Source organism: Lycorma delicatula, chromosome 2 (assembly GCF_047948215.1).
Source record: "Lycorma delicatula isolate Av1 chromosome 2, ASM4794821v1, whole genome shotgun sequence".
Classification (NCBI taxonomy): domain Eukaryota; kingdom Metazoa; phylum Arthropoda; class Insecta; order Hemiptera; family Fulgoridae; genus Lycorma; species Lycorma delicatula.
In genome coordinates, this window is record NC_134456.1 from 67203934 (window position 1) to 67216239 (window position 12306).

The 12306-nt window shown below is 29.7% G+C and overlaps 1 protein-coding gene across 1 annotated transcript in view; it reads right to left on the reverse strand.

The window, feature by feature from the left end:
- LOC142318887 (uncharacterized) overlaps positions 1–12306 on the reverse strand; it is a 159575-nt gene that overhangs the window by 21253 nt on the left and 126016 nt on the right. Inside the window, exon 3 of the mRNA XM_075355509.1 lies at positions 3951–4085. Coding sequence (XP_075211624.1) covers positions 3951–4085 — 135 coding nt within the window. The remainder of the gene's footprint in view (positions 1–3950; positions 4086–12306) is intronic.

The following is a 12306-nucleotide window of genomic DNA, read 5'->3' on the forward strand; positions in this document are numbered from 1 at the left end:
GAGCTCTGAAAGCTTCGGTGAGTAGGAGCCTGGAGTCAGTGCAGAGATTGCCCATCCGCTCTCTGCCAGGACATATGCCGGTTCCACCGGAGTACCGGATCGGACCTCCAAGGTTAGTAGCCCTGGAGTGGGGGTATAGCCCGGCGACTAGCCTTGCTACAGAAGGGATAAATTTCATGAATATTGAACAAACTAACGTGGCAGAGGTTGCACGAAAACACCCTCGTTTAGAAACCTCCAATTCGCCACAAGCGAAGAGGAAAAAGAGCAAGGAGTCAGTGAAATCAAAAGAGATGCTGACAAAATCAGTAGGGAACTGAGAAAGTCGTTGTTTGGAAACATTGCTCCCAACCCAAGATTTTTAATTATTACAAAGGAGAATGGAAACTTTCAAAAAGTTAGTCCATTCTTAATCGCAAGAGAAATTACTAATTGTGCTGGTGGTCCTGTCAAGGAAATTCGTAAAACTTTTAATGGATTGCATGTCGAAACCATCAACGACATGCAAAGCCAGAAAGTTCAGGCGTTGAAGAAGATCGGTGAATTTGCGGTTTCTGTCCAACCGCATAGCACACTTAACTCATCCAGAGGAATTGTTTGTCGCGATTTTCTTAATTGTGCAGAAGAAGAAATTGTACAAGAAATGTCGAGTCAGACAGTGACGCACTGTCGCAGACTAACCATGCGAAGAAATGGTGAAGTTGTTCCTTCGGCCTCGCATGTTTTAACATTTAATAGGCCGAACCTTCCTGAAAAGGTACGAGCTGGCATCTATCGGCTTGATGTACGAGCTTTCATTCCGCAGCCGATGAGATGTTTTAAGTGTCGACGATTCGGACACACAGCAGCTAGATGTGAAGCGCAGGAAATATGTATATGTGGAGAGAAAATACATGAGGGGGACCCATGTAAAGACCCTCCGATCTGCGTTAACTGTAAAGGGCATCACAACTGTCGTTCAAGGAACTGCCCTACATATAAATTAGAAACAGCCATTCAGGAAGTTAAAACGCTTCAGAAGGTCAGTTATCCTGAAGCGAAGAAAATTGTTAATCAGCGTACACCACGACCACCGACTTCTTATGCAGAAGCAGCGGCTGCTCCTTCCACATCTAAAATTAATGTGGAGCAGTTGCTTAACACGATGGCACCAAATCTTGCTACAATGATTGAAAAAATCATTGATTCAGAGATTGAGTCGACTCATCAGAAAAAACAAAGTAAAGATGAGAAGGCTCATCCCCGGACTGACGCCGTTGACATGAGAGACGCACCAGCGCCGTTTAAAAAACCAGCCAAATCTGCGATCGTAAAGCCACCAACTAGCGTAAAAATTAAAAATCTTGACTTATCTGACAAAGAGAAACAGATCACTCCGTCGACTAGTCACAAGCCTAAAGAAATTGTGACAAGAAAATCCGAGTCTATCGAAATGGAGGTGCAAGTTATTATTGAAAAAGCACCAGACGCAGGTGATATAAAAACTGCAACAATGGAGGCTCCAAAAGTTCAAAGAACAGCTTCGGTGAGAGCATCTATTTCAGCTGGACCCAGCACTGCAGTAGAGATAGAATCCAGTTCATCAGCCGCGGAAAGTGCATCGCTTGCTAGTTTAGATTCAATTGCAACAATGTTAATAGCACCAATGAAGCTTTCATCACTTGATGTAAGCCGGCGAACGTCATTGGCATCAGAAAGAGAAGACGACGCCATGTCCGAGGCCTCAGACACACTGTCATCGGAAATTGAGGCCGTTCGCAGAAGGGAAAAACGGTGCAAGAAAGGATGGCCGAAAGGAAAGCCTAGGAAGTAATTTGTTGGATTAGAAGTTATAGAAAAATGTAAAATTTTGAACATTTTTGATTCATGAGAATGTGAATCACTAAACTTTTTTTTTTAATTTTTTTTTGAATTGGCATGGGGCTAATGACCAAAGTAGTCGATACCCCTAAAAACCTAAAAAAAATAAAAAATAAAAAAATAAATCTGACTTTTAAACGAGGTATACAGAAAAATTTCTAAATAAGATTGCAAAGATGTATTTAGTTTTAATTATTTATTAAAGTAAAATTAATGTAACCGTCTTAGAAATAATAGTCTTAGACTTGATAAAACCAATTGTCCAACACAACTTAGCGTCCATTTTGTTGTGAGGTAACTTAATTTTTGGGCTGGTAGAGATGCAAATTAAAACTGATCTCAGATTTGAGATAAAAACTTACAAGACGAACTAACTGCATTCATTGTTAGTGACTGTAAGAGAGTAAATATGAAAAAAAACCGATAAAAATCTGCTTTTATAATTTTCTATTTCTAACGTGTACGGTGCAATCTGATCAACTTTTGAACTCTATCCATGGACCAGTGAGGTTAGTATGATATGTGTGAATGTAAATGAAGTGTAGTCTTGTACAGACTCAGACCGATCACTCTTAAGATATGTGATTAATTGAACCCCAACCTCCAAATTTACTCTGGTATCCTATGTTTAGTATTCAAATTCGAATAAAAGTATAGATAAAAATAGAATAGGGATATGTAAAGTATACAAATGCATGTAGAAAATGTAATAATGTAATGCAAAGATAAATGAGGCATAGAAAGAAAGCGAGATTTAAGAAAACAGTGTATTTGAATCATAAAACTGAATTATTTACCATTTTTTAATTATATATTTAAATAACAGGTTTAAATAGTCATTTAAATGCGATTGAACAATTAAAAGAAGTTTAATAGTAACCTAATTTACGCATAAATCAATATTTATAAGCATTTTTTGTGCATGTTGATCGCTTTTTTAAAAGAAAGCAGGATTTTATAAACAAAAAACATGATTTTTTTCATATTTTATAAAGATACATTAGAATTTTTTATTTTTACATTTGTATATTTTTGAAAAAAAAACAACTTGCAATTACTGGTAATTAAATTTTAATTTAATTGCCTGTTCAATTAACAATATCTGATAAATATACGTAGAAACCGGTTGCGTTTTTTTTTCAAAGAAAAATTTTTTTTTCGTGAGTATGTATCAGTTGAAACTGTTTCATGGACTTGACAATTAGGCAACTGAAACAAATCTTTTATTTCAGAATTCCATCGCAAAAAAATCTTTTTTTTCTTTTTCCTTTTTAGCCTCCAGGAATTGTCGTTCAGGTATTACTTCAGAGGATGAATGAGGATGATATTTATGAGTGTAAATGAAGTATAGTCTTGTACAGTCTCAGTTCGACCATTGCTGAGATATGTGGTTAATTGATACCCAACCACTAATGAATACCGGTATCTACGATCTAGTATTCAATCAATATAAAAGTAACTGCCTTTACTAGGATTTTAACGCTGGAACAAAATATGAAACAACGAATGTCTCACACTATGAAACCAATTGTTTTACCATCATCAGTTCCGAGCGATCGCATGCGGCGAATGATATAATAATATAAGGATTTTTTAACGTGTCGTCAATAATTAAGTCGATCATGAATCTAGAACTTGTTAACCTACATTATTTTATTTATTGTACAATAAAAGTTAATTCTTTTTGTCCAAATTTTAATGATCTGAGAAATTCTTGGTTGATCTAAAATAGTATTGTGAATCACTATTGAGGACAAAGGTCTTGGGTGTGTCCACCCAAACTATAAAAATTGTAAAACAAATGTCTTTGACATTGTAATGTAAACAAATTGTAACGTCTTTGCAAAAACAAATGCTGTGCACTATCTAGATTATCATTTGAATATTACGATAATTCCATTTATAATAATATTCAACACTTGATAAGAATTTATTACTCGGCTATGTGTGATTTCTGGAAAAAATTATCAATTTAAAAGCAAGTCTTTTATTTGATTTTGTAAACCGTAGAAATGGAACATAAATAATTTCAATTTTAAAAAAACTAAAATATTCGTTATTATAAATCTGAAATACAATTTATTGATTACCTTTTGATCACTTCCATTCGGTAGACGGACATAATACTTTCCCAAAGCATAGATGCCGTCCCTTGCTTCCAAATGACCTTGTTGACCTCCTCCACCGTCTCTAATTTCGTATCCGAACTCATATTTTGGTGGATGCTGCAATTAAAAAATAAATTATTTCATTTTACATTAAAAATTGTAGTACGATATTGTTTCTGTAGTAATGTAAAAGTATTACATCTCTTCCCTCTAGAATACAGTTTTATATATATATATATATATATATATACACACACACGAGTATATATAATTTTATTTTAGGCCTTACGGTCTCTTAAAAATTTCATTAATTCTAATCCAGGTTTTGTAGTTAATAAAGTACCAAATTTAATTCTTATTTATCTGAGAAAATATGAAAATTAAATATTTTTTTACAGTCATTCCTTAATTTTATGAAAACTGTAGGCTGATATTTCTATATACATATTATTTATAATTTGTATATGCTGAATAAAACTAGTACAAGTATAGTCCCAAATGAATACCATTTCTATAAGTTATTTATTTTAATATACGGTGAAGAACATTTTTAAATTAAAACGTTTATAAAGAAATGAACTTCTTTTATCTTGATTGCAGTTCATAATAATTGTAGGTACCTAGTAGAAAGAAAAGATATCCAACGTTCTATAACGTGATACCCGTCTAACAGGTTGTTATTAACTTACTTTCCTTAAAAAGGGGAAAAACAAACAAAAAAAAAGACGAACTGAATTTTATTTAAATGATATTATTAACAAGTAATATTTATTTCTATAATTATTTGTGATTAATTGTTAACAAATTAATAGAAAAAAGGTGTGTAAAGTAAAACCATTATATTACAATTATCTTGTTTTTTTACTCCATATTATTTTTATTAGAAGTAGCAAGACCATCTTTTTGGATTAGATAAAACGACAAAACAGATAAAAAAGACAAAAAACAAAATGTGTTGTGAAAAAGATTTACATTACTACAGCTATAATTATAAAATATAGACACGTACGATTTTAAATGTACCTAACGGATTCGGTAAAGAAGAAAGCCGGAGTAATAATGACACGCCAGGTTGATGTGGGTGGTATGACACTGGAATGATAATAACATTCCATTGTTGTTAACACTGGTGTGGGCTGATTCTCAATAAAAAATAATTTTCGGTTATTTTGTCTTTTTTTTAATAATTAAATAAGATTTATACGCCAAAAATTCTTCTTTACCTGTTTAAAAATATTCAAGGAGGAATATTTTAAATGTTTAAATTTATGCTTAGTCAAAAATATTTGTAATTTAAAATAGTTAAATAAATGCTGTTTTAAAATCTGAGCTTGTAAGACATATATTAAGGATAGTGATTTCTAACTGTGTAGTATTTGCACCAACCCATTATTTGACGCAAAAATAAGGGGATTTTTAATTTCATCTGGTGACGGTAATGCTGTGTAAAAGTTGAATTGAATTTTATGTTAAAGTATAATTCAAATATATTAATTGTAACATAGTGATATTCATAAAGATGTTTGCTGAAAATCAGTGATTTAATAAAATAAGATTTTACGAGTAAACTCGTAAGTACGGCGAGGTTGGTAAATGGAAAAAACTAAAACTAGTTATACAAAAATAAAAAACTGCCCAGTATACCTAAATCTCTTCATAATAGTCGTAGAAAACAGTAAAAAAAATCCATTAGTTATAACAGGTTTATATTGTTACGAGTATTGTATTTTTATGAGTATGTTATTGTTTTTATCTTTTATTGCAGCTAACTAGATTGCAAAACTTAATGTAGTATGTATTTTCACGTTAATATCAGAAATCTTATAATTACAACCAACTAAAAATGATTTAAAAATTGTGCTTGTTAACTTTTAATTTAAAAATATTTCTGAGAAATAAATTACTGTTGTTAGTTGTTATCGTTGATAAATTAAACAAATATTACACGAAAAACTTCTGAGAATAAATTCGCATTATAAGTTTGTCCGAGTCATAAATTTTACAATTGTAAAATTGCAAAAGTAATTAAAATACAAAAACAAAACAAATAAATAACTTAAGAAAATTATAAATGAAAAATTAAATATAATAAATTAAATTAAAGCAATGTAGCTGTTATTTTCGTAATTGGACTGGTGGTTCCTTCTATTAAACCCTCATTCTCGACCAAAGATACATCGCCTTTATTCTGTAATTAAAACTCACGTTTGAATGAACGCCAAATGTAAAGTACACTTATAAAACAAATCTATTCAAAACATTAGTTTGGCCAAATCCCCTTCTTTTTTTCCAAATTGCTTGAAGTAAATATATTACTTACCTCTTTTGAAGATATGTGTTAATTAAATAATTGTATTATTTTGCAATTAGAAAAAAATAAACATAAGCTTAACGAGATTAAAAACTAAATATTTTTTATATTAGACAATAAAATTGACTGATACAAATTTATCGTGTATTATTCAATCATTAGTAATAATTATATTCATTAAAATGATAATTTATTACTTTTATTTTAATTAGTTTAGGTCTTTTACCGTTATGTTTGGTTTTCACATTTAATTTTAAATAATAAATTACCATAATACTTATTACAGAGATGTAACTTTATTAAGTTTTATTTTTCATTGTTTTTATTATTTAGCTAGATGAGAGAATAAAAGCTGAAATAAAATTCCGAACAGGCATTGTGTTTTCGTAAACAAGTGATGGTTTATTTATTTTTTACAACACTAAAAAGGTAATAGCGTATTAAAAATGCGAGAAGTCATAGAGAGTAAATTTTAGTTGTCCATAATTTTTTTAGCATATAATTTTCATCAAATCGCCCGAATATACCTGACAAAACAATTTCTGTTGGTTTCTTGTTGCTACAGTTACACGTTTACGTATCCAAACTAATGTAGTTTCAATTGACAAATAGTAATGGTTTGATAACTACCAAGCCATTAAAAGTTTGTCTTTTCCTCTAAATGATCAATACATTTTTTTTAAATTTGAAACTTATTTTTCTCTTCCCACCATATTTTTATAATAGAGAACTAAGCCTAGTTATCCCATTGAAAAATAAATTCATCACCAGTCAACTAATAATCAGTGATTATTTTTGATTAATTTTATGAAACAATTTTTTTTTTAATTTGATGTTTTAACTATTATTAACTGATTTAATTTTTAGAACTATTATTACAAAAATATATAACATGTAAATAGATTGATTGGTAGATTGATTAACTATCTGAAGTAATATAGTGACGATCAGCATCTCCTTTCTGATTGATTACTCACTACACGCATATTTATTAGCTGTAGGAATTTGCTTATATTTCCTTTATATACTTTGTATTCCCGTTCTTATATTCAGGATGTTCTATTTTGTTTAAAATTCATAAAAAATTTAATTTACTAGCGTAAAATAATACGTGAATGAAAATGAGAACAAAGGAAAAAATAATTTTCTTTAGAAACAATAATGTGTGGTATACGAGAAATAGCAACTTACAGATAACTATTTGGCTATGAATTTTGAGTTATAATCCTTAAAAGAATATTGTTTTATAAAATTTTCCATACGCAAATTTTTCTTATAAAACTATTGTCCTTATTAATTTATTGAACATACAGTGATCATAAATTATTTAAAGTATTTTAGCAGTTAATAAAAAAAATAACAAAGTAATGTTATTGAACAGAGCAATTTAAACAGTTTTGCTTACACTTATTAACTTCAAACTAGTTTCACATGAGCACCTTTTGGGGCGCGTAAAATATCTATAGGATATTCAATTTCACGCTACACATCACGGAGAATATCTGGAGTTATTCTATTTAAGTAATTTAGAGTAATTCAGAAAGGATTACACCTTCTGTTCTTCTTTTTAGTTCATTGATGTTGACAATTGTCGTTGGGTACACCCTGTCTCTGACAAGCCCCCAAAGAAAAAAATCGAGAAGCGTAACGGCAACGGATCGAGGTGGCCAGGGAATTGTCCGTCACGGCCAATCCAACGTTGAGGAATTGTTCAGTTAGGTTGTCCCAAACATTTAAACCTCAGTTTAGGGGTGCACCATCTTAGTTTTCAGTGTTTTGAGTTTTCAGTGTTCAATTTGTGCAATGTATACTCCTATAATGTTTAGAAAACTAACGCTAGTAACCGTTGGCTCGGCGAAGAAGAATGGTCCAATCATTTCATGAGCAGTCAACGCACACAAAACGATAATTTTGAGGATGTTTGCTACCTGAAATTCAGCAATTATGTTGGTTAACGTGACCAGAAACATGGAAGGTAGCTAGCTGCATTAGTGAATATTACTTTTTCTAAAAACGCATTATCTTCGTTCACTTTATTTAGAATATGTCTACGGTAAAATTGTAACGAATCTCCGATTGCGTACCAATTAAGTCTTGTATGCAGGTAGTTTAAGGCGCTTGTGTAAACTCTTTACAATTGTCGATTGCGATATTCCCAGTTCTATACTCGCACGAGTCGATTTACCCGGGCTTCTCTTAAAAGTTTCTCTTCACTCGTTCCACAACTTCCTCGGAGACGGGAGGTCTTTCAGCATCTTTTTTGTTAACTACACTTCCCATATCCTTAAACTGCTGATATCAACATTTAATAGAATCCTTATTAGAAGGCCTAAACGAAAAAGTAATAACAGATCAGTTTGATTCTCTTATTTAATGCTTTTTGTGTTGATTTATATAAAAAAACAGCTTATTTGACCTAAGACTGTTCAAGACTACACTTAATTCATCCATACATATCATCCTCATTTATCCTCTGAAGTAATGCGTTGCGGTGGTTCCGGAGGTTAAACAGAAAAATAGAAACCAGTTTATTTGTTTTGATTTTTTGTAATATTATTATTATTTTTTTTTTTTTTTTTTTTTTTTAGTTTTTAAAAATCAAAAGTTTAGATAAATCGTTTTTTGAAACCGGTTAAGGTTTAAGTTTTATATATTTACGTTTTTGTTATTGTTTTTTATTAGATATTTCCATGAAAGAAGAGTTTTAAGTTATTAAAGATTAACAGTGCAAATTATCTTTGTAAAATAACACGCTCGCTTGCACACTATATATAAATTACTTTCATTAAATATGTATTTTTTTATTTACCTTCCCCTATGGTCTATACTGAATAAATAATTTTATAAAAATATTTCTAAAATGTAACTAAATTTAATTTAATTATTCGTAATACAAATTATATGTTTAAATATGGGAAATTATATGAAGGAAAAATTGGATTAATTTTTATTTTTGCCATTCATAAACACTATATTTTTAATATTTTATAATTTATAAACTAGTCCTTTTGTACCCGAATTATTCTTTCTTTTTTGCTAATTATGCTTCATTTTATATAAATCGGAGCATATCTTAATTTAAAAGAAATCTACGTATAATTAATTCGCTTATAAGGAACTTATTAGTAAATTAAACTTTTGCAATAGTGGCGAAAGGAATCTGAACTTACCGGTTCAGGTTTAAAAACAAGTTATAAATTGTAATAATAACGTCTAGTATAAGAAATATATTATCCGTTCTCTTCTTTTAAACTTCTCCACAAAGAATACATGAATGTATTATTTGAAATTGTATTTGCAATAAGATTTAGTATTAGCTTTAAAACATATTGAATAAATTTTACAACACATTATAATAAACAATTGTGTATAACCATAAAAGACGTTCTTCTACAAACTTAATATCTGTACCTACATATATGCAATTTTTGCAGTTAAATTCCTCAAGTTATAAAATAAAATACAATATTATTTTATTTAATTTATTAATAATTAAACCTGTCATCATTCAGGCATATTTTACATTACGATATAGTTAAGTTATTTTTGAAAAAGTATATCGTCCAATTTTTCGTGATCACAAAATACCTTCTTGATAATGTGACTGTAAGACTTAATTTTTAATTAATACAGCTTTTATAACAATAATAATAATAAACTTTTGTAGAAAATATTATACATTATAATACTATTATTGTACAACATTTCCTGTTATAATAAAAAAAGAACACAAAGTTATCTCCATACACAACCAAGTAATTGCAATTATTTATACCGTAGTGATTGGCGGTTTCGTAAATTGTTGTTTTCACTTTTATCTTTATATCTATTATAAAATGTAACTGTCAAAAATATTTATAGGCCAGTAATCTGTTCCTTCATTAAACTATGTCAATTTTTCCCTTCTATTAAAATTTTGAGAATGTTATATTTTTTGAACCGATGGACGTAATATTTATTTTAGTAATTTTCTTTCTATCTTTTACACAATCAAGATGAAATGTATTAATTATTATTTAGATCAGTTTACAATACAAGCATTAAAATATAAGTAGGAGATAACTATATTGTTTAGTTTTACTATGAAATAACAAAAAGGTTATAATTTTTTTTAAAAATGAACAATTACCCGACTTTTCCAAGAGGAAGGTATATGGACTGAGTCGGTATTATGTCTTTACCTCTGCTACTCCAGAATGGTTTCATTGATTTTCATGAAATAAACATCAAACGATTTGTCTCAATTAAGGAAATGACAAATGTTATACGATGATCTGAAAATTAAACTGAACCGTGGACGCTACACATCACTTCCTCCCGGTGAAGAAGAATTTTTTTGGAAACTCAACAAATCAAATATTAACTTATAAAGTACAGGAATATGTAATTTAAATAAAAATGAAGTTTGAAATAATATGAAATTGGTATTGGGAGATTGTAAAATAGAAATAAATAGGTAGTATTCATCAAAGAAAATGAATAAAATTTAAAGTAATAAATATTGCTTCATCAAATGTTGATTTAAAAAGTAATTGAAATTTTATATTTGAAGATCAGTTTCAAACTGTGTTTATCGAGTGAGGAAAACTTGGTAAATAGAGACACATAAAGGTTAAAAAATATTTATTTATAAAAAAATTTGTATAAATATTTATGAAGTTCCCATTACCAGTCCACAATCTAAATAATCAAAATATCAGAAACAGGAATTGCTTTTATTCTTTATTCATATATTTCGAAATAAATAATACAAATTTATGAGATAATACTACAATACTGTTATATATTATTATGCTATAATTGTAATATTATAATGGTAAATAATTTTATGAATTTCTGAATTTTTTTTGTTGGTATAACTGTTTAAATAATTTACTTCAATGAATTTTGTTTTTTTATACTGACTTTTTTGATAATTTTGAGTCTTTTTTAGTTTAATAACTGTCTTTGATTTAAGTGAGTTTATTTTGTGTAATGGGAATTACACTTTTATATTGAAAATAAAATTGTGACACGGATTTGTTGATAATTTGCAACTGTTCGACCGGCCAATGTGAATTATTTTAGTTAGCTGCAGTTTACTAGATTTACTGATCATTTATATTTTACAAGAATTTTTTCCGTGCTTGTGATACTTGGTGTATTAATTTTTAAGATTTTAATAAATCTATTTCTTCCATTAAATACTAACTAGAATAAGCTACTACTAACCTGAGCTCCTTTTGATACATTTCACGGGTAAACTCTAGTACACTATACGATGTAATTAATTTAAATAAGCGTACTACGGTTTTCTAAGTATTCGTTAATTACAATGTATTTAGACTACAGAATTATTTACTGATTATATTTTGTTATAAAACATTTTTTCATCATGTATTTTGGTAAAAATAATTAAACCGATCTAAACGATCCGTAAAGTAACATACAGTATATGTTACTCATAAAGTTTTGGTCTCATATCTATTATCATTCATTATTATTATTATTATTATTATTATTATAATAATAATGATGATTATTTCTTATTTTCTCGGCTGCGTAGAGATGTTAAGTATGCGATAGCGGATGCCAGAGTGGTTTGGGCTCGGAAGTGTGAATCTGACCTTTGTTCTATTCCGAGGAATTTTTGGAAATATATTTCTCGACAGAAGTCCAACTATGTAAGGACTCCAGCCCCTATTGTCGATGGGCGGACTATTTCTGATCCTTGGTTGAGTTGTCAGTATTTTGGTGAATATTTTCAATCAGTGTACCAGGACTTTCCTACGCAGACTACGTCTGGTGGCGCCTGTATCAACAACCATCGGATTCTTGACATTCCGATGGTTTCATCTTCTGACGTATCCAGTGCTATAGGAATTCTTAACGCTAGATCGGCGGTCGGCTTGGATCGGATTCCTGCGTTTGTTATCAAAGGTTTGAATGAGATTGTTTCTCCTATCCTTGCTTCCCTGTTTAATTGGAGCTTGTCGTCTTCTTCTTTTCCGTCCCTATGGAAACACGCAGTTGTTACTCCTATACCTA